Source organism: Castor canadensis, chromosome X (genome assembly GCF_047511655.1).
Source record: "Castor canadensis chromosome X, mCasCan1.hap1v2, whole genome shotgun sequence".
In the NCBI taxonomy this organism is placed as follows: Eukaryota; Metazoa; Chordata; class Mammalia; order Rodentia; family Castoridae; genus Castor; species Castor canadensis.
This window is the reverse complement of record NC_133405.1, coordinates 21,708,291-21,731,112: the sequence shown is the minus strand read 5'-3', so window position 1 is coordinate 21,731,112 and position 22,822 is coordinate 21,708,291. Positions and strand designations below refer to the sequence as shown.

At 39.6% G+C, this 22,822-nt stretch overlaps 1 protein-coding gene and 1 long non-coding RNA gene across 5 annotated transcripts in view; one reads left to right on the top strand and one right to left on the bottom strand.

Moving 5' to 3' along the window:
• Positions 1–22,822, bottom strand: part of Gpc3 (glypican 3) — a 389,991-nt gene that overhangs the window by 81,201 nt on the left and 285,968 nt on the right. The window contains exon 6 of the mRNA XM_074063548.1: positions 22,027–22,147. Coding sequence (XP_073919649.1) covers positions 22,027–22,147 — 121 coding nt within the window. The remainder of the gene's footprint in view (positions 1–22,026; positions 22,148–22,822) is intronic.
• Positions 2,216–22,822, top strand: part of LOC141419819 (uncharacterized) — a 53,729-nt gene continuing 33,122 nt past the window's right edge. For all 4 annotated transcript variants that reach the window (XR_012444544.1, XR_012444542.1, XR_012444541.1 and 1 more), the window contains exons 1-3: positions 2,216–2,293; positions 2,556–2,643; positions 13,488–13,618. This is a non-coding gene — a long non-coding RNA (uncharacterized lncRNA). The remainder of the gene's footprint in view (positions 2,294–2,555; positions 2,644–13,487; positions 13,619–22,822) is intronic.

Genomic DNA, 22,822 nt, shown 5'->3' with positions numbered 1-22,822 from the left:
GCCACAGGATCTTTAATGCCCCAAAGTCAATGCAATCTTGGCATCACATCTTCTGGAGCCCTAGCTGACAATCTGCTGTTGCACCCACCCAGTTTTAAGGTAGGGGAGGGTGACTCACATGGGTTCACTAGAAGCTCTCCCATCACTATCCAGAAGGTAGGCTCTCCAGAAAACCTATTTCTAAATATGAAGTTGCCATTACTTGGGGTGATTTAAAGAAATGCTTGCTGGAGTGGATACTGACACAAGCCACAATTTAACATTCTTTCCCCCATGAACCTGCCTTGCTCCACCCCCCACCACAATGGGAAGAGGGATTGTTCTCTAGTCTCACACAGATTTGGCATGAGTTGATTGTCTCATTTTGTTCTCACTTTGACACTTATTTCCTCTCCAATCCAGGACAGGTGCACTGGTCCTTGTAGTACTGTGTGATGGAAATATATTTGGAAGATACATTTAAAAGGCAGCAGATGCCTTAGTCAACCAGATTCATAGGGAGAGCTAGAAGTTCACTCACAGCAAACTCTGCTCTGCTCAGGACTTCCCTTCTAACACCATCCATGGGGACTAGTAGAATGTTGTCCAGAAGGGAACTCTACTGGGGGCAACAAGTCAAACAAGGATTATCTTTTAAATCTATGAAATTCTTAGAGGCAAAATCATGGCATGTAAGCACCTGGCACAAAAAATGAGTCATTACTAAACATTTTAATTGAATCTCTTTTCAAAGCAGCAGGAAGTGTAGAGTACCTATATGTTCATACATGATGTGAAAATTTTTCTCCCCTAGAGAGTCTATGTGGGGGTTAGAAAAACTTCCCTTTCTTACACTTTACAAAAGCAAAGACAGAATTTGGCCTTGCTGTTTATTCCATTCTGCATTATGAGGTGTTACTTTCAAAATATGAACAGGTCCTTTATTCATGATGAACAGGAATTTATGATCAGTTAATTTTCTCATTTTCCAGACTAAAAATGAGTAGCTTGTTCCCTTGTCTACCAGGCTTCTCTCCTCAGTCCTCTTCTTTCCCAACCACTAGCATTGACAAATGAAGTCTGGCATTATTTGTCTAGGAAGGGTGTGACAATTGAAGGGGGAACATGCCAAGTCTTCACATTGACTTCAAAGATGATAAATCACCAATGTGTAGCTTGTGCTTTTCTGGATCCACCACTTGGCTGGTGCCCTTGTACACTGTATCTTAAAAAACTTAGGTCATTCAATTTTCTAAACTGTATGAATGCCTTATCTCTAATGTAGTTGTGGTCCTCCAAAGAACTGATGCTGGGTCCTGATACTGTTCCTCAAGGAACCAGTCTCAGAGAGAATTACACTCTTCAGACTTAAAGAAAAATCCTGTCGTCTGGAATTTTCCCTCAGGCTCCTAAATCCAACGTATGTACTTGCACTACACTATCCCAACCTCAACTTGCATAATGCTTGCAACACACCTTTACTAATCAACATTCTCCAAATAAACCAGTTTCACCCCTCCATACTTTGCCCATGCCTTGAGGGATCCCCCTATTGGCATTCTATTTATCTGTCCTCCTGGAACCATCTCACCCTTTCTTCCATGAATTCTTCCCCAATTCCTGCAACTGAATCTAATCTTTTCATCTGTGCTCCCACGACACTTTGTTTGGACCTGTCTTAAAATCTCAATCACATTCTGCCTTGTATTGTAATTATTTGTGTCTATCCTGTCTCCTCTAGGAGGCCAAAGGCTTTCTGAGAGTGGGACTGTGTCTGATTCATCTTTGTGCTTCCCCACATTCCCAGGGCCTAGCAGAGTATCTGGCACTCAGGGCCAAATAAACAATACACATTTAGAGTCTGAGCTCAAGTATTATGTGTTAATTTATTGAATTGTCGGTATGTCTTCTAGCTGTTAATCAAGGAGCCTGGCACAGACCACAAACTCAATAGAGAACACAGAACATCTGTGTCAGAATAATTCCAAAATTTTTAAACATCAATTTTTTGGAAATTGGCTTCAATTTTTTGCTTGCATGAAACCTTTGTAGGCCTGGCAGTTAATAGGGGGGAAAAAAAGCCAAATCACTAACTTATCTCTAAGAGTTTCAGCCACAGAACATTCTGTAAACCATTAAGAGCGAGGGCTTCTGTTTAGCAGTACTGGTTAATTTCTAACATAGAAAGTTACTTCGGGTCATAGCGTTAGTGAATGGATTATCTTTTGCCTCTCTCAATGCTGTTATGCCCTGAACAAACACTCCTTTTCAGAGACTCTGCCTTTCTGAGGGTCCCAGCAGTAGGGATTTCCAGGTACAACCCGACAACCCCCCTAAACCCCAGCCATTCTATCCCAAGCCAGATTGCATTTTTCCCTGTGGGATGCTCTTGCTCCTGCCATCAAAAACTCCAAATAAATCACCTAAAATTCTTGTCTAGAAAAAAATTGGGGGAATGCGCCTTGGATCACTGATACCAACTAAATACATTTGCCAACGTTTCCTGTGTCAGGCACAATAAATCAGTGGTACACTAGGTGTCAACTTTGTATGTGTGTTTTCTTTCTGAATCCTAGACAGCGTGGAATCTATGCCATTGATATTCCAACATGCAAGTTATTATCGTGACTAACACAGACAGAATTACCTGCTGCTACATTCCAGGTATGTTTATATATTTCCCTGTCTAACCTGCTTCCTCCCTCCAGCTGTCTCATGTGGGGGAAATGTGGACTTCCCCCTCCCCCATTTTCTCTAACAACTGCGATGTCAAATGCAATTATTTGTGGAGGAATCTGCTGTATGCATGGATGAAAGGGACACATGCAAATCCGCGACAAGAAAGGGAAATACCAGCTATCGGGGCTATGTCCCCAAAGCATGTGGCTCTGGCAGCCTCTGCTGAAGGCCCCCTGTGCAGATATTAACAAGCTGAACACAATATGACTTTAGGAATGCAAAAGAAAAAACTGTTTAACATTTGAAAAATCTCCTCTTCAATCTGAGGTCAACCCAGCTAATAAAAAAGCTTCAAAACCTTCTGAAAAACCATGAATAAGCCCCAGATGTTCCCGTTCTCAGCTGAACTTTTTCTTCAAGTTATTTCATCCCCTCCATTTTTCACAAGTACATCTATTTCACCCTCTTGTGCCGTCCTATCTCTTTCCAAAGAAAACTGCCTGCAGCCAAATTCCTTCTCCCACCCACAGTAACTAATTGTCCATACTGTTATTCATCTCCCTTTCTGCAGAAGAATTAAATTGGCAAGACCCTTAGTGCAAGGGTGGGGACCTTTTTTCTATCAAGGGCTACTGACCCACAGGGGAAAAAATCAGTTGGGGCCACACACAAGTAAGAAGCTGTCGGATTTAGTTTAGTTTTTGTGGAAGAAATAAAAAAATATTCACCTTGCTTTAGGGGGAAAACAGGGTAAGGAAAACTCCATTCAAAAGACATAATAAATAATAATTCAAAAATACTTTAGGTCTATAGTATATCATGTTTGGGAATGAGGTACTTAAAAGAAAAGGTGTGGGGGACAGAGAGAATGGAAAAGGAAGAAAAGCACAAAAGTAGGGAATAGAGAGAAAGGGGCCAAGGGATGGAAGGAGAAGAATACGCACCGAGAGAAAGGAAAAGGAGGGAAGTAAAGAAGAAGGCTAGGCAAGTTCCCCAGTTCATGTGTTACTTGTAGTAAGCAGTCTGTCCCACCCCCGGCACTCCCTGTGCTGTGGGCATGAGTAAGTTATCACTGCCTTTGAAATCCTTGTTAACTTCCTAGCAGTTTAGGAAGTGTCCTTTCTGTGCTGACAAACAGCCGGTTTGCTTTGATTTTCAAGCTTCAAAGCTATTTTTTAAAATAAAGGTTACTTTCTCAAGAATGTCTGTAAGTTTTACACATGTGTAAGGAAATAACCCAAAGTCTCTTACTTTGCAAAGCTGTCAGATGGCGTTATCTTTGGCCTTTGAGAGATTAGGGCTGTCTTATTCTTCAGAGTCTGCATGCTACATTTGGAATCAGCATATATTTCATTGACTTGAGGGGTTTCCCCGCAAATCAAACTTCGTTTGCAGTTTCCTTGATCCTAGCATAGTAAACAACATAGAGACATATACATATCCCTAAACTGAGGGGAAAAAAGACAGTCCAATAGTCATGGCTCTTTAATTACTACTTCTTTGCCATTGAAAGCTGAGCTTTGAATGTCTGCACCTAGCAACCTACTAGGACAGCTGCTTTGCAGGCTGCTGTGCCAATTTTAGAGCTATGTGTTTGTGCTTCAGTACCTTATTCCAGAATATCTGGGGTTATATTCTGCTGGTGGTACACTAAAGAAGACAAAATGAACAGGAAAACATCAAGAGAAGTAGAAATAAAATAAGGGTGGACAACAAGGCAAGTCATATAAAGACAGCCTAAAATCACTGGCTTCTTGAGTCTGGAAAGATGCTGTCTGAAGGGGGAAATAAGAGAAGTACATTCAATGGTGATGGTTAGAATAACCACTAACTTAGGTTCTAGAACACTAGAGTTAAGCAGCTACCCCCTTGAACTTGAAAGAGATGACTTTAAGTTGGAAGAAGGGAGGCCTACTTTGCATGTCAAATATTAAACTTAAGGTATTCATTCCCCTAAAGGGTGAGAAAAGCAAAAAATAGATTCCAAAATGTGTAGGCCAATTTGTGAATGATAGGCCATTCTGGGAAGCTCAGATATGTGGGACCACCACTAAGTGTGTACCCATCTCTCAGTGTCAGCAAGGAGTCCTGGGTGGTGGGGATCAAGGGGCCAGCCCTGGGATAATTTCTCTGAGAGGCCTTTGGTGCTACCCTCAGTGTTAAGGTGACTCACCTGGATTATGGGACTCAAACACTGGGTTTGTATATGCTGGTCTGGAAGCCACCATGCTTCCAGAAGCTAGGTTATTTCTGAGACAGCCAATAGAGATGCGTATTGCTCAGTTGGGATATGGGGGAATCGAGAGAGCTTTAGTTTGGTCCAGAGTGGTTTCAATCCTACATCTGTCCTCATCTATTTAAAAATTTTTTGTTTGTTTCAAATGGAAATAGATTTATTGCTTTTCTAATTTAAAAATAATTGTAAAAGGTATTTGGGCACAGTTCAGAGAGGTATAAAGAAGAAAATGAAAATTACTGTAATACTGCTAACATTTTGACACACATTCTTGCAGACTTTTTTCTCCACATAAATATATTATAAAAATTGTATTGCACTGCAATATTTGTCTCATAGTCTGCTTTTATATTTAGCAATGTATGATGGAGATCTTTCTATGCATAATATTTAAAAAATATTTTTAATGTCTGCATATTACTCTATTGCATAGAAACAGCGTAGTTCACACACTAAGTCTCTAATTGATAGTTGGATTGCTTTTAATTTTTTGCTATTCATGAACAATGCCACTGAAATACCCTTATACATCTTTGTGGATTATCATACTCTTTCTTTGGGAGAAACTGCCGGAGGTGGAGCTACTAGTTTAGGCTACTTCAAGTGACCTCCTAGACAATGGCATTGTCCTAATGGTTCTCATTCTCTCGACAGAGTAAAAGAAAGATCATGGAGCACAGAGCAAAAAGACAGGGGTTTGTGTCCAAGTTTAACCTTGGAGTTACTTACAACCCGAGTGTCAGTTTCTTTATTTGTAGATGAGAACATTAATGATAGCTAGCTCATGGGATAGTGGTAAGAAATAAACGTGGTAATGTAAATCAACAATTTACATTGATGAGCCTCAAAAACTCTAAAACATTTAAGTGCACAGATTCTTACTTTTAACATGTTTATGTTATTAGGAATTCAGAGGCAGCTTTACAGTTTTTCCAGTCTCTTAGGTCTCCCCAACACAGAGAAGCACCCCCCCCAGTCTCTGAGGACATGCCATCATCCAAAATAATACTTCTGAGTGTCTAGACTCAATTCAGCTGCTTCAAGGGGCATGGGGGCTTTTCAACCTAGTAGATACTTGCCTGTCACATACTAAGTGGCATTTGACTCCCCCAAAGTTCTGTGCTCATGGCTTTCACCTGGTGATTGTTTGCCATTGTTTGCTGTGCTGGGGAGGAAAGTTTATCGTGTTCTCTTCCTTGTGGGGCCCTCTATAAATACACACAGATTGCGTGGGACTGAACTGAACACTCTGGCTCCAAACCAACTTTCTCAATTGCATTACAACACAACTTGCAATTCTTTTCCAAACTTCTGGAGCTTTTGCTTTGGAAAAAAAAAACTGCTACAGTTCATCACTGTTAGCCAAACGCATTTATAGATTATGGATCATTTTTTTCATCTAGAAGGGAGCACATGGCATGCACTGTGCTCTTTGTAAGAAGCTGTGAGACATCGAGGCAAGTACTGGTACTTGGCAGGTACTCGATAAGTACTACAGGTCTTCATTGCTGTCTTTCTCCAGGTTTTTAAAAAGTATTTTCTATTAACAATAGAGTCACTAAGGGCATATGTGAAAGATGACAGTGGGTGCATAGGAAGAAAAGGAGTGAGGCGTTGTGGGGAAAGCAGTACCTCTCCTCCAGAGAGGGTGAGAGTCAAGGAGATATGGAGCTTGTAGAAGGAAGGGAACAGTCTTGTTCCAGGGGGAAAAAAGTTACACAAAAAGTTGTTTGGGGATTAACAAAATAAATTTATAAAGCAAAACATAAAGGGAAGTCATGTTGGAGACTATAGTGCTTTAAGAAAACAAAGACAATAAAAGAAAAAGAGACTGTGGGTTCCTAGAAGCCAAGGGTGATAATTGCCTCATGGATTTTTCTAGTCTCTGTGGCCAAAATGGGATTGATGATAAAATAAGGCTGGCACAGACTAGGGAAAATGACTTTAGGACAGAAAAGGGTCTCAGGAAGACAATGTTACAGAGAATGACCTGAAAGCACTTGGTGATTTGGCTATAGAAAAGAGAATTCTGGAGTAGTGACATCTGTAGAGAAGTGATTAACTTAAAGTGAGTGGGGCTGAGTGCCAGTGGCTCACGCCTGTTATCCTAGCTACTCAGTAGGCAGAGATCAGGAGGCTCGAAGTATGAAGTCAGCCCTGGCAAATAGTTCGCAAGACCCTATCTCGAAAAAATCCATCACAAAAAATGGCTGGTGGAGTGACCCAAGATGAAGGGCCTGAGTTCATACCCCAGTGCTGCAAAATAAATAAATAAAATAAAGTGAGTGGGACAATAGTTGGTCCAAGGAATGTGCTGTAAGGAGAGAAGATTACTTCCTCACAGAACCTATTCCCTGGGAGCAAGCACAAGAAATCCCTGTAAGAAAGGCACGTGAGCCAAAGATTTCGATCACTTTATTTACTTCTATAACTTGTAAATAAGAACATATCCCAGTATCTAGCTACCTATACCTGAAGCAGGAATCACCACAAACTTCAGGACCCAGGAAGACTAGAGTCTAGAAATAAAATAGGCACATGAATTACTGTTTCATCTCAGCTGTTCAAGCCTCAACAAGCTAAACTTGAGGTTGAAAGGAGGTAGCAAAGAAAATGAAAGTTCTTATTTCTCAGACTTTGACAACTGAAGTTGGATTTCCATCTTTGCTCAGTAACATATTTTAAAGTAATAGAACAGACAAAATAGGAGGGACTAGGCCATAGCCTGTGGTCTCTGTCAAAATTACCCATTGGATAAAAGCCATAGCACAGTCCTCAAGTGAAAGTCAGAAAAGGAAGAGAGGAGAGTTCATGAGTTTTCCAGCTTCAATCAAATTGAGATTCTGAACTAATGCAATGAGAATTCATGATACTCCTTCACTATATTTCTCAAGAAAGTGAACAAGGGACTATTCTGGATGACATTTTGTAAGACTTAGAATATTCTGGACATAATCTCTGAAAGTAAAATCTTGATGTAACATTTTATAATTTTTGCTGGTGGAGAGGATCTGCTACTTTCTTGCTTTCTCTCTGGACATGCATATACATTTTCTTCAAAATTTATGTCTGTATCATGTGCAAAATACACTTACCGCATCCCAATAGCCTTGAAGTTCTCCACCCATTACAGCATCAACCCTAAGTCCAAATTTTTCCCCAAATATTGCTAGCTCCCCCATTAGTCCCAAATTTCATCATCTAAGTCAAGTTTGGGTGAGAGTATGTATGTATGGTCCATTCTATGGCAAAATTCCCCTCCATCTGTGAACTTGTGAAAGTAGAAAACAAGTTATCTGCTTCCAGAGTGGTGGGGCAAGCATAAGATAGCGATCACAGATATTTTCTTCAAGTGGGGGAAATAGATAAAAAATTGGAACAGAATCCTTTACTTATTCATACAATCAATAAATAACTATTGGTCACCTACCATGTCCCAGACACATAGTCAGAAGGCACAGTGGTGAGTGGGACACACAAGACCATCCCCTGTAGAACTGCCATAAACTAGCACCTATGCTGCCTATCCTAAACACTTTGTTGGCCTTTTTAGCATCTATGCTAGCCACCAAGGGCACAGGAGTGCTAAGGTGCAAAGAAGAAGCAGTGCCAGGTGCCAACTGGAGTGTCTTGATATCAGGTCAGCTCCTTGTCGGAGCTGAGTAAAATATATATAAAGTGTTTAAAGTTCTTAGAGACCATGCCTAGGAAATTACAAACTGTAAGAAGTTGCTGCAATTAGAAAAAGACGGAGTTGATAACAAGTAGGAAAAGTGTTCTAAGAAGTTAGGGAGAAGGCGAACAGTCACTGCTTCTCTCTGGTTCCCCCACTCCTCTTTGTGAGGCTGTCACAAAACACAGTAGTCTCTCCAATACATCTAAGCACCCACAGTGGCAGCTAAAGAAAAACACTATAATCTCTCTCCATCTTTCTCACACTTTTGGTAATTTTTGAGACTTCAGTGAATGGATGGCACTGAACATTCAACAGCCAACGAGCCACTGTTAATTGGAATCCTGACTAAAAAAAAGTGTGTAACAAATTGATTAAAGAGTAATAGTTAATACATTCATCAGGGAATCTAAATACCTCATTGTGAGAACTTCTACTTAAGGTTCAATGAGGGACAAATCTCTGCAGGTACTAGAATTTTCTACTGTGGGATGTGGAGAAGCTACCGGTCACACCATACTACCTTTTTCTGAGACACTAACCACTGTACCGTACAGCTCCTCCTATGTCCTGGCTAACTGCCAAAATGACCAAACTTTAGGGACAAAGCAGTTCTCATTCTCTATCTCGTTAGACAGTGGAAAGGAACGTTAATGAATTTTAATAACAAGCATCACTTCCTTGCCTTGTAAACCCTATCAGGCTTAACTGGACTCCTTGCCCAAAATTTCTGATCTCTGAAACACTCTGCACACTGCTGGCAGAGTTAACATCATGTCACTCTCATGCCCCAGTCCCTTCGGCGGGCTCTCCACTGCCAACAAAGTAAGGCTCCGATTCCCTACTACGCTATTTGTGACCCTCCAAAATTTTGTACCACCTTTTCAGTCCCATCTTTCATTCTCCATGTCCTCTTCCACTCTGGCCTGTGGCCTCAGCTCCCTTGCCACATAAGGCTATTGATGTACTTTCATGTCTTTGAGCCAGTACTCATACCACATTCCTCCTCCAGAAAACTCCTTCCTTCTAATCTTTATCTGTCAAAATTCTCCTCATCTTTCAAAGCCTGGCTTAAAGGCTACCTATTTTTAAAGCCTTGTCTAATTCCCCAAGTAGGAATTAATCCTTCCTTTCTCTGGGCTAGCATGGTACTTGGTTTATATTTCTCTTACGACACTTACACAAGGCCTTAGATTATAGTTATGTAGGTATGCCTCATCATCCTTGAAAGAAGGGGTCATGTTCAGGTTATCTCTGCATCCTTGTCCACAGTCCCTACCTCTAGTTCTTAGCACGCAGAGCTGCTCAGTATTGGATAAATGAATGCAAATGGTGATGATATGTGCATATGTGACAATAGGTGTGCGAAGCATGTGTGTGTGGGATTCTCCATGTCCTTATCAATAGAGCCACCAATCTCAGTACTATACAAAATACGGATGCTCAATAAAATAACTCCTAAATAAATGGTGAGGATATATGTGTGTGTTTGTATTTATATACATCATATATATATATGTACAATTGTACTTTACTTTTGCCTTATGAGTTTCATTTTGAAAAGGAGTCATAGGAGTAATTATGGTTTAAGTGACAACAGATAAGAACAAAGGCCAGTTAGCCAAGTAGAATTCAGTTCTGAGCTCCATGTCCACATCTCATAACGAAACCTGTAGCTTTAACAATTATTTGTACTGTGGGTTATCAGATTGCAATTATTGATCAGCTAATTTGCCACCCAATAGCTCATGGAATGAGATAAAAAAAAAGAAATCAGCAACACAAGACTTGCTCCCCACGTGGACACCCTTATCCTATACTGTATCTGGAGAACAAAGGCAATAGTAGCACTAGGTTCAGGTCTGAGATCTTTCACCTCTTCACTGCCTTCAAGAATCTGTAAGCAGTTATAACGAACTGCCTCTAGCTCAGCTTAATCTTTTGTATTAGCTCATTAATGAGTCTGGATTCCTTCCCCATTTTCCATGGTATCCCAGGCAGGGACAAAGGATCAAGCAGCAGGGGGCAGCTTTCCTTTTGCCTGACAACAAGTGGTCACCGGTCTGTCTGTAGCTAACAAATTCCATAGTTCTTTGAAGGTAGATCCCACGGAATGGGTCTGGCCTGCCCTAGGCTCTGCAATGCAAAACAGAGTTTTGGGAATTTGGGCCTTAAGCAGTGTTCTGGCATCTCTGACATCATCCCAACAGCTGAGAACGATGGTGTCTCAAGAAAGCTCAGTAGCCCCAACCCTGTAAATTCTTTCTGCACTGTTGGCATGTGAAATACACACACACACACACACACACACACACACACACACACACTCACAAACATATTATATGCCGCTAGAAGTCATTCTAAACGCTTGCTGGAAGACATCTGCAATAAGGGTAACATGTCAGCCGCGTTTTAAATATAGGAACCTCTCAACATCTTCATCTTCAGAGAGCAAAATGCAAAAGGAATGCAGATTAACTTGCTCTCAACTTTATAGCTCTGAAGTCTCTCTACTTGATAGCTTCCTTCCATGAAAGGTCCTGGCCGAATGAAGATCAAAATGGAACTTCTGGGTCACGTGGTAAAATCTCCAAGCTGGACTCCAAGGGCAGCTTGCCTATTTATAGAGCATCTACTCTGAGGCAGAGTTCAAACTTGGGAAATCTGAAGAACCTGATTTAAACAAACATACGCGCACGCTCATGCACACACACAGACATATCTGCCATCTTCATTTTCCACCCAGTCACTTTGAGCCAAACTAAATTTTAAATAGTTCAAAAATCTGTCGAAGTTTGGCTAGATGTATTTTCCCAAGAATCTTTAGAATTTAGATTATATTTAGAATTTTAAAATCATTTAAACACTCTAAACTAGACAAGGTATAGTCTCTCTCCATTCCTGAAATTGACAACCTGAGACCCAGAGAATCAAATGACTTAAAGGTCACTATTTCTCTTATGTTAACTCTTCATATTGTATTAAAATGAAGAAAAGAGAGTAGCTATAATTTGTTGAATGTCTACTACACACATATCTCTAAAACTTGTACCAATCATTCAGGATAGATGACAACATACCCATTTCACACATAGTAGGAAACTTCAGCATAAGAAAGTTAAATCATTATCCTAAAGCCAAAGTGACATATCTAAAAATTAAACATAGATCTATTTGACTCCAAAGCTTTTGTTCTTTACTCCAAAATTGGCCTCAAATATTTTCACTGTGATTCTAAATCACACACCAATAAAGCTTTATAGCTAAAACAGACAGTACTAGTTCAGTACAAACTCATGTAGAGCACTGTGAACTTTATAGTCCCCAAATAGTCCTTTAAAACCTTTAAACATGGTGAGAATATTTTTCTGGTCACTCATTTTCATGTTCTGCCCTTTCCTACTCTGACATTCCTGTACATATATACCCTTTTCCCTTCCTAACACTGGCCATGACACTTAAAAGAGCTGTTAGTTAATTGCTAATTTGAGGGCTATTATTTTAGGAAAAGGAAAATTTTCTAATTTCCCATTGCTCTTTCCATAACTTAAAACAAATAAATATGTTAGCTAAGTTGGGTTTCCCCTATCATGATTATGCACTTGTGTTTGTGAATCTACCTGTAACATTTCACATGTATCCCTGTAACATTACAGCTTGCTAGTTTCCTCTTGTCACTAGAGCTTGCTGAGATATTTTTGGATCCCAATTGTGTTATCTATGTCTTGGCCAATCCCACCTTCCTTCATGTCATCACTGAGTATTAGAATATGCCTTCTCTAGGGAGTAATAATTGAAATACATCACATCTGTGTAGGGACAAGATACAATGAAACATGCTGAAAACTGTTGAACAATACAGGGTAGGGAGAAAAGGAAAAGGAAGAGTAATAGAGGGGGTGTGACTGACTAAAGTACAATACATTTATAGGTAAACCCACTGAACAGTGATCAGACACTTAAATATGAAGGATAAGAATGTAAAACAGGTCATGTTAAGGGGAAGGCACTAGTTGGAGTGGAAGAGTAAATGAAGAGGGTAAAGGAAGGCAAGTATGGTTGAGGTACTTTCTATGCATGTATGAATATGGAACACTGAAACGTGTCGATGTCATTTTAGAAGGGGTGGGGGTAGAGGGAGAATAATGGAGGGATGAACCAAACCAGGGTACATTTGTATATATGGAAATGTCACAGCAAGACCACCTGTATAACCATCATATACCAATAAAAGTGGTTTCAAAAAAAGAATTATATCTTCTCTGTCTTAGGTTAAGTCACTGCTAAAAACTTTAGGCAATCAAGGGTAAAGTACAAAGCCAACAACTCGAGGTCTTTCTCCAGGCTGACATCAGTTTGTTAAGAAAATATTCTTCAGGTCTAACTAATTAACCAATTAGCTACACATTTACAAAACTAGATGATCACTGTGCCAACGTTTCTTGTTACATGTTTAAAAAGAAATCATAGAAATCTCTGTCAGAACACATGCTAAATCTAGATTTATCATGTCTGCGCCATTCCTCTGATCAAGCCGGCACATTCCTACACATACAAGGGGAAATGGCCCAGTTTGTGGTGTGTGAGCCCACAGTGGCTCCTGGTAATCCCCATAAAGGCTGCTGAGAACTTATGTTCTTCAAGAATCTAATTTAGAATTTTGCTAAGATGTGATACCAGGATCTCTGATTTTTGATCTCCACAAGCCAATTTCTGCCCCTTATTGAATGTGAGGATAAAAAATGTGCCTGACTCTTTTATTCCATGTGATGCCCCAAAGTTTATTGACAGTGACATCATGTTACATGTTAATAACTGCAAGATTCCTCAGTGCTCTGGGAGGTAAATGACCTGAACTTATGCCTCATTTTTGTGACATACCACAAGAGTAATTCTCTTAACTCTTTTTGGTCTTATTAGGTGCTCACCCATAGTACAGAATGTACTGAGGAATAATGACTTAGAAAATACAGATGATGTGAACATATCTACATCAACTTATTAAGGAGAAAAGAGAAGACCACACTATGAAGCCCTTCAGAAAGTATCCAGTAAGTCTAGTGCATATCAATAATAACGTAATTTTCTCTTCGAACATTAAATAGAATTCTGCTGGAGACACTCCACTTAACCGTTGCTATGCAAAATCACTGTGGTTGCTATCTAAGGAATGCATATAGTTAGGGATACAGAATTGACATAATTATTATCATTTTTTCCTTCACTAACTACTAACAATGAACCCATACAGAATGTGGAAAATATCCCTAGGCATGTGTCAGATGAGTTTACAGTTGAAGGTTAGGTCTCAAATAACCATGGATGTATAGGACTCGAATCAAACATTTGGTTGGGCCAATTAACATGGGACTTGTCATCCAGGATCAAGAGTATCTGCTCTGTATAGAAAAACTAGTTCAAGACAAAGGAGCTCAGTACTTTCTCCCCACTGGGTTTTGTCAGAATCCTAATGACATAGACAAGGAAAACTTGAAGTGTTGATCATCAAAGAAGATATTTTGTCTAGTACTAGAACATGGACCTTCAGTTATTACTTCCAATAGGAATAATGCCACCACCATCTGGACTCCATTTTGACCAACAGTTCCCTTTAGGGGATTTGCTGAAAGGGATAGGAGGAAATTCTGTGACTTACTTGTGTATCGTAGATATTTACTGGACTCATTAAATGAATGCTCAAATGAAGACATTGCTCACATGGGATTAAACCTATCATGTCAACTTCAAGAGCACCCTGAAATATTTTTTAACTGCTTTTGCAGTTGGAACCTTTTAAATGAAAACTTATTTAGAAGATGACTGCCTAAAGAAGAGTTTTAAAACTGAAATTGATCTGGTTCAAATAGGAATGAGGGATTCAGAACAACCCCCACAGCACCTCTCCCACATTCACTGTGGAACATAATCTGAATACACTGCCCTGAACAACTGAGCTATTTGGCAAATAAACCCACTGACTAATATGATGCTAATTTTGTCATTCTAGAAGGAGGAAGGAGGCACTAGATAAATGATTGTAGGGCATCCAGGAAAGTGGGAGAATTGAGATCCAGGCATGAGAGTGAAAGGATCACTGACCTTGAATGTGAACAGGTACCTGACTCAGCCCATGAAAGGGTATGAGGCCCCAGCTACAGGTCCTGCTGACTCTGCCTGCTTTTTGGCTCAGTGATCCTAGCCGAGACTACCCCACCCTGTGCACCAACTGCTCAGTGGGCTGAATTGAGGTGATAGGCTATGAAGTATACTTGTTATGACCAAGCCTAGTTAATATCCACAATAAGAGATAAATAATTAGCAAGTTCATGTCTTATGCTGTGTAGCCTTTTATTTCAAAGATGAACTGCTGAAATGTGGCCTCCTGACAGGGTCTGGAGTACTTACTGCGTAAGAAAATGTGCTCGTGTATTTGCAGCCATGTTTACACTATACAAGAGCCTAGGGAAAGAGAACAACGGCACTACAGAATACTGATCTGTTTATTTCCCAGTCCCAGTATTGTCATTTACTGGCAACGTGACTTTGGACAAGTCATTTTCTTCTCTTGGCTTTAATTGTTGCATCTAAAAAATCAGATTAGATCCCATGATCCTCAACTTCTGTAATCCTGAGTTTTGCCTCAAAAACTGGTCAATATTGAGGGTTAAAAGTGCCTTAAATGGAATCTAAATTCAGATGTAAATTGAGGGCAACAAAGATTGAGTCCTTTGAATTGACTGATCAAATATATACATAAATATATACATAGTCACATATATACACACATATGGAAAGAGAAAGAGAGGACTATTTAGTCTGTATATGTTACTGTGTTGGCTGCTGTAGGAAACAAATAATTATATACATGATCCTACACTTAAAGGAGTTTATAATTCAGAGGCAAGATACATATTCATAAATATATCAGAGTGAAAAGTTACCTTTGAAATTCTCAAGTAATATTCAAATATATATATATATATATATATATATATAGTGTATTCATGTTTCAATATACCAATATACAGCATATAACAAAGGTTTAAAGGGCTGGTGGAGTGGCTCAAGTGGTAGAGCACTGGCTTAGCAAATGTGAGGCCCTGTGATCAAACCCCAGTACCACCAAAACACAAAAAAACCCCAAAACAACAAAGGTTTATGGGGACAGAGAGCAACCATTTATAACTGTTTATTAAAACACTGTGCTACATTTGGCTAGCAGGCAACTATAAATAGAATATGAGATTATGGATTGCATAGCTAATTTAGAAATATATTTCTAACTATGTAAACCTGGTGGTTTATATAGTTTGCTAGATTTCTCTTTTCATAGTAGAACCTGTCTTTCCATAGCTAACACTCCCAATATTTTTAATTTAAAAAACTTATGAAAGAATAGAATCAGTAATGAAAAAAGTTAATGTATTTCCCTCTACTGCTCAATCAAGATTACCACAACAGTGGTACCAGTAACAGGCTGCCACGCCATTCCAGACCCATCTTCCAATTTTCAGTAATTTAATTTAATATGCAAAGACTAAAATACAGGACCCAAGTTAAGTACCTTTAATCCTGTATATTATAAATATAGAAAATAGTTCAAGAAATTTAATAAAAAATACTTGGGAATTCTTCTTGGTGCAGTGTTATTCAACTGTACATAGTAATTAAGATATTAAAAACACATGCTCCCCGAAGCCACCAGACATTGTAATTATTTTTCAGGCTATTAAGCAAAACAACAGAAGATTTTTGAATGATAAATGTGTTTTGGAATATATCAGCTAATTCCCTTTTACTTCATGAAATAATGTTAGGTCCACAGAGTCTAGATCTGGTATTTAAAGACTAATTCACATTGTCCTTTTGTGACTCAGAAGTCAATTCATTGGCTCTTGTTAACCTGCCATTGTAGACACTCTCTTACACACATACAATACACACACACACACACACACACACACACACACATTCTGGCTCCATATGGAAATGGTAATTACTAGACTTCTGCCATGCCATTTTGTATGTGAAGAAGCATACTAGACACTAAAACACAATTCCATTTTTTTAGATTAATGCTAACTTTTCTAGCAACTATTGGACTTGGTCAGTGTTTTATGATTCTCACTGGTTCTATTATGAGTTAAAACCAGTTACTTAGAGTGCTTCTATCATGTCTGGATCCACTTCAGAGATGTTTTAAATATCCCGTGCTAAGGAATGTCCTGTCCACTTCTTTGTTACTTAACAGCTTTACTAATTTATTTAATCTTTTTTTTATTATTGTTGTACTGGGGGCACATTGTGACATTTACCAAAGTACTTACAATATATCATAGTTGAATTTACCCCCTCCATCATTCTCCTCTATCTCCCCCCTCCCCAAACAAGTTTACTAATTTACTAAAAACTTTACCTTTCTATTTAAAAAATTAGTATCTTCATTATAGCAGAGTCTTCAAGTGTTTTAAAAACACTTTTCTAGTGCTTGTAGAGGAGAGTGAAAGTGGGGACGTTTCTCTGTCTCTCTGCATTTTAAAGTTTTCTTTGACCATTTAACATCAGTGTATCAATTAGAGATAGCACACAAAAAGTTTATCTACTATGTGTAACTCAAACCCATGCCCCAGAGTACCTCAAGTACTTCACTGTAAAATGTGGTCGAGAGTTTTTTAAGAATTATCCCAATTGGGATTTGGTAAAACCAAGCCAGACCACACTTAATCTCTCTTTGTTGCTGATGTTCGAGCTTCAGACTATAGTAATGACTATATTAAGTACTTGGAAATTGTGAAACCAAAAATCATGGGGTTTCTGCTATTTGTACTCCTGTACATCTTTTATATGTGGATCCTGCTAACAGGTGTGTGCCATGTCTTTACAGAAGCAAATTTAGGAACTAAGGCTTGCCTTGCTTTCCTCTCAGACTCACTGTGAAAATTTTATCTAATGTACATAAGAGGGCTTTACAAACCAAGTTGTGCTATGCAAATATATGGCAGAGTTATTATCATTTATAAGGAGTCACATGGTTCACGTGATTCACAGATAGGTCACCTATCTGGTTTCAGAGGAGGGAAACTTAGGGGTGATAAATTCAAAACTGTTTTTTATAGTTTAATGTTTTCATAACCTAATGAGGACAAGTCAGAAGAACAGAGAACTGGATGGGGGGAAGGGCAAGTTTAAGTTCCATCTGCCTAGGCTGGAGGACTGGTGGGAAGGGAACAACTTCTGAAAAGATGAGAGGTTACAAAGTGGAAAGGGGTGACCTGGGAACAGGGTGTTTTAAAAGAGTAGCAGAGCAGAGAATAAAGTCACAAGACTTGTTCACAAGAGGGTGCTGGGTTAAAGCCTGACCTTGAGCCACAAATCACAGAATCACACGGCTGGAAGGAATCTGAAGAGGCCATCTCGTCCACTCCCCCACCATTCAGCAGGACATTTCAACCATCCCAAACAGATGAGACTTTATCCCACTTTGAATGAAACACTCTGACACCAAATGGGCAGGTATTGACTGCTGTGGTTTCAACTGTTTACAATGGACAAGAAAACAATTTCTGGAATTTCATTTGAACCTCAAGTGAAACGGGGAAAGAATAAGTGGCTAAATTTTCCTTGAGAACAATCCTCTGCGGTAGTTTAGAGACTGCTAAATTAGCAATAACTAATAGTTACTCTTAAAGAGACAGGAACTGTCACTAACAGAACTGGGTTAGAGAATAAATGGCCCACAGCATCATATGGGGAAGAATGCATTATGATCATTCTTGGTTTTTGTGGGAGTCTTCTTTCCACGCAGGAGCCTGGAGCAGAATGACACTAACGAAAACAAAACTTGGTTTAAAAAAAGCAATATGGTCCAGCAAATTCCAGGACTGACATTGAGAACTTAAAAGAGTTCAGTTCTTCTCCTAATACAAGACAATAAATCCTCACCAAATTAGAAACTGAAAAGGAAATAAAAAGGTCCTCATTTCCAATCGTGGGAATGTTACACATGAACTCTGGCTTAGAAGGAGGAGGGAGGACATTCCACACCTGCAAGACTTCCCAGGAAAGGGGCCCGGGACTGACCTTGAACCCATTCCCTCAAGGTTACCACCATGGGACCATCAATATGGAAATAATGTTACTTTATTCCCTTAGTGGGTATATTATTTCCAGTGCTATCAACAGCAGCCATAATCTGAAAGGAGGCAGCTGAGAATTTCCAAGGAAGGAGGAAAGTAAAGAGTTATTTTGGGATGTACACATAAATGGTTTAGCTGCAGTTCAACAGGATGGGCGTACATGGGTGTACATGCACAGACAGGGCTATGTCTCTCTGTATTTATAGACATGTATGTTGGAGGAAGCAAGGCGCATAGGAAAAACATTACACTTCTGAATTCACCAGTCACTTACATGTGAACTTCGGGAAGTTAACTTGATTTTACCTCTTCATCACCAAAACTTCAGGCCAATTTAGTCAGGCAGTCAGTGGAGCCAGATGTTTGGCAATGCATAGGAAACAACATCTGGATGACTTATTGAGTAGTCAGCTAAACTCACTAGATGTTTGGCAGCATGCCCACACAGCCTTTAATGGCTTTCTGCCTCAGTTTCCCTAGCTACAAAAAGGAGACAAACATTATTTATCACTTACCTCCCAGGGAGCACTGAGGATGATACAGTATCCAACTGTAACAATGAGCTCTTGAAAATAACTTTTCTGTGACAGTACTAGGTCATACATTTCCAGGTTGGATTTTTTTCCCTAAGCAATTAGTCTTTAAGACACAAAAGGACTCTGAAATTTGGTCAAGTGCTATACAAATACAAGACATTTTCATTATCATCAACATTATCGTCATCATCATTGTAATTTCCTACTTTATGACCTCCCTAAAGCATCTCACTTTCACATTGAATCACAGGAAACGTGTGAATTTTATTTAATGTCTGAAAAAACGAGTTTTAACCATGTAAAGCAACAGAGATGAGAGGGAAAAAGCAATGTGGGTGTTTGGAGCCTAACCAATTTTAACAGCTCAACAGGTAAAACTGGTCCATCAATGAGAATTAATTGGTTGCTCAATGACATTTCTATGGAAACTGAAAATGTTCACATACTAATTTATGACCAGAGAAAGGAATTGAAATGGTGACTTTTCCAATTCTGACTATTACCTCCCTAGGAACAGGTTTCAGTTTCTTCAGCTTTCATGGCTAAAAGTTAGAGGAAAGGAAAATAAGGAAATAATATAGAAGAGGAATGAAGAGATCTGAAGCCATACAAAACTATATGAACAGACTTAGACTGGCAAAAAAAAAAACCCACTGGAACTCTCTTTCAAAGTCAATACCTGCCAAAGAGAGAAAAGCCAGTACATAATTCTCATAACTACCCTTTAATAATGGTCTGTCAGGCATATGCAATTACTAGTTTTTGTGTGTGCATAGTACACACACACATACCTACACAGCAGCTTTTGAGAGCTCTGTAATACTACCAATGAGAGAACTAAGGCTCAGAGAGTTTAACTGACTTGCCTAAAGTTATGTATCTGGTAAGACCCACAACCACATTCACATCCATTTGGATTCAAAGACCATATTCTTTCCACTGTACATAAAGCCTTTGCTAAAATGGCTTGCTTTAAATATCTGTAGTGCTGCTGAATCATATTGAAGCCCAAGTCTGATGCAGCTTTTCCCTTTCCTTAGGTGGGGTGCACCCATGGGCCTTTGTCTGATCTTTCTTATGACCGAATCTCCTCTGCTTATCTTTATCCACTCTAACCCTATTTATGTTGCTCATGGCAGATCTTAGCCCTTGCACCTCCCTGGAGTCTTCTCACTAGCCTAGCTCACCATTAGGCCTAAGCACATCACCCAATCACCCCAAACTAGTCAGCAACATCTCTCTCTTCTTTTGGCAGGACTGGGGTGTGAATTCAGGGCTTCACGGTTGTAAAGCAGGTGCTTTACCGCTTGAGCCACATCTCCAGTCCTCTCTTCAGGCTCTCATCATATCATAGACTGCCCTTTACTTTTGTTTAACCACAGTTTATGCTTGTGTTTCCCATCCTGAGGAGAACATCAGACTTCGTTCTCCACAGTCCCTGGAACCTGGCTGACCATATAGTGGGTGTTCCTTAAGATCTGTTGACCAGAGGACTTGCTGACAGTATTCCTCATTTAGCATTAGGGACACAGTGATGGACCCTGAGATTTTGTCTTCACCAGTGCAGCACTGGGATGTAACTGGTTGAGTGGAGTCACCCAATGCATTTGGTTTGAGATAATTTGGAAGACAAAAACCTACCACTGTTGGCAGGTGAAGCATGTACATTGTCTGTGCTCAGATCCCCTCAGAGATGCATTTTGAAATAACCACACTGTATCTAACAAGGCTTGCTTGAACTTAGTGAGGTTGTACTTTCACATCAAAAGGGAGGATTGGTTACGTAATGTGCTCAGCAGCAGTAACAGCCATTTATTAAGTGCTCATTGAGTGCAGAGCACTTTATGAGGCACTGGAGAAGTTACACCCAAGCATGCTGTCAATACTTTCACAATGCAACTGCAGTAAAATACACCACCATTAGAACGCCCTTCCAAACATTTTCTAAGAAACACAAAAATTTTACTGCTAAGCTTCATATTAAAAAAACCCACAAAATCATGCCAAAATCTTCATACAGAAACTTCTGTCCTTATGTAAGTATTTTAGTTTCATTAAGTTCTTCCTAAGCTAAAAACAGAAGCCATGGTACGAGGCCCATTCGTGGCTCATGAGGCAGGAACACCATCATCACTGGCATATGGTAGGTAGCCTTTCCGGTGGCCCTTAAAAAAATTGTGGCCACAAAGAAATCACAAGCAGATGGTACCACTAACTTCTATTAAACTCCTTGTAAGAGGAAAAAGTGTGTGTACAGGTCGAGGGGATCTGTGAGTCAGAAGCTACCAAGGATGCAGTGAAATTGGACCTCTCGTATCTTGCTGGTCGTAGTGACAACTGATGCTTTCTCATTGGAACAGAATTTGAAGACAGGAATTGAAATGCTCATTTCTTTTGACTAAAGACGAGGAGAAAGCACTATGTGTGAATCGTCGTCAATACAGTATCATTTTAAAAGAACTACACATCTTGTGTACTTGTAACTATGAAAAATGACTAAGTGATTTTCTGAACAAGTATTAGAAGAGAGCATGTAAAAATAAAAACATTAGAATGTGAGAAATATTTTCTTCTATTTTCCAAGCATTTTCTCATATGGTATTATTAGCATAATAACTTAAAAGAGTGTGAAAGATGAGGATCGGAAGTCTTTTTTAGCAGAGAGAATCTTTGAAGAAAATGAGTAATAGCTGCCTCTCTGAGAGCCCAAATACACATTTTGAACACTGAAAACTGTCCACCTCTCACTTTTTTGCCCATGCCACTTTTGTTAGATATGCCACATACCTGGTTGATGTGCTTCAGTTTGTCAATAATTTGACTAACCACTGGCTCGGGGCCCTTCATTTTCAGCTCATGGAGGTTGAATTGATTTTTCATCCCATTTCTCGCTGCCTTTTGGCTGTATCTGTAAAGGTGAAGGTAAAGAGGTTTGTCAAAGAAATTCTCAAAGGGAAAGCTGACTGTACTTGACACCAACAGTCAAGCTGACCACAAATTCTCTTTAGCCTTTTAGACTATGGGATGATCCCATGGTGCAAAAGTAAACCATTCCAGATAGAGTCCACTATAAATCAGTGGAGAACATTCAATCCACAGTCAACAAATATTCAGTCTCCTTTTCTTCTCAACGTTGGGGATACAACAATGAACAAGACAGACAAGGTCTCTGCTCTTATTGTGCTCTCAATTTAGTAGGGCACCTAAAAGAACAAAGGCCAATGTCAAGACACAGCAGGAAGAACTACGCTAGGGTAGGTTCAAGGTCTTGGCTAGTGAAGTGCATCAAAAGGACTAACTCTAAGTGTTGTTTTGCTACTCATTTGCTCTCCTACGGAAGACAGAACACCAACTCAAGGAAAGCTTTAGACTTCACTTCAAACTCAAGTTGTAGTACCTATGGATATCCCCACTGCCATGAGAACGGGAAGTACTTATTATCCTAGGCAATTCTACCTTTTACCCCTAGTGTTGGGCTTTGCCAATGTCAGACACACAGTCATTCACACCTGAGGTGGACGTCTGATACCCTTGTGGTTCCAGATCTCTGCATATCGTTATGGCTCATTTTGCAAAATAAAGC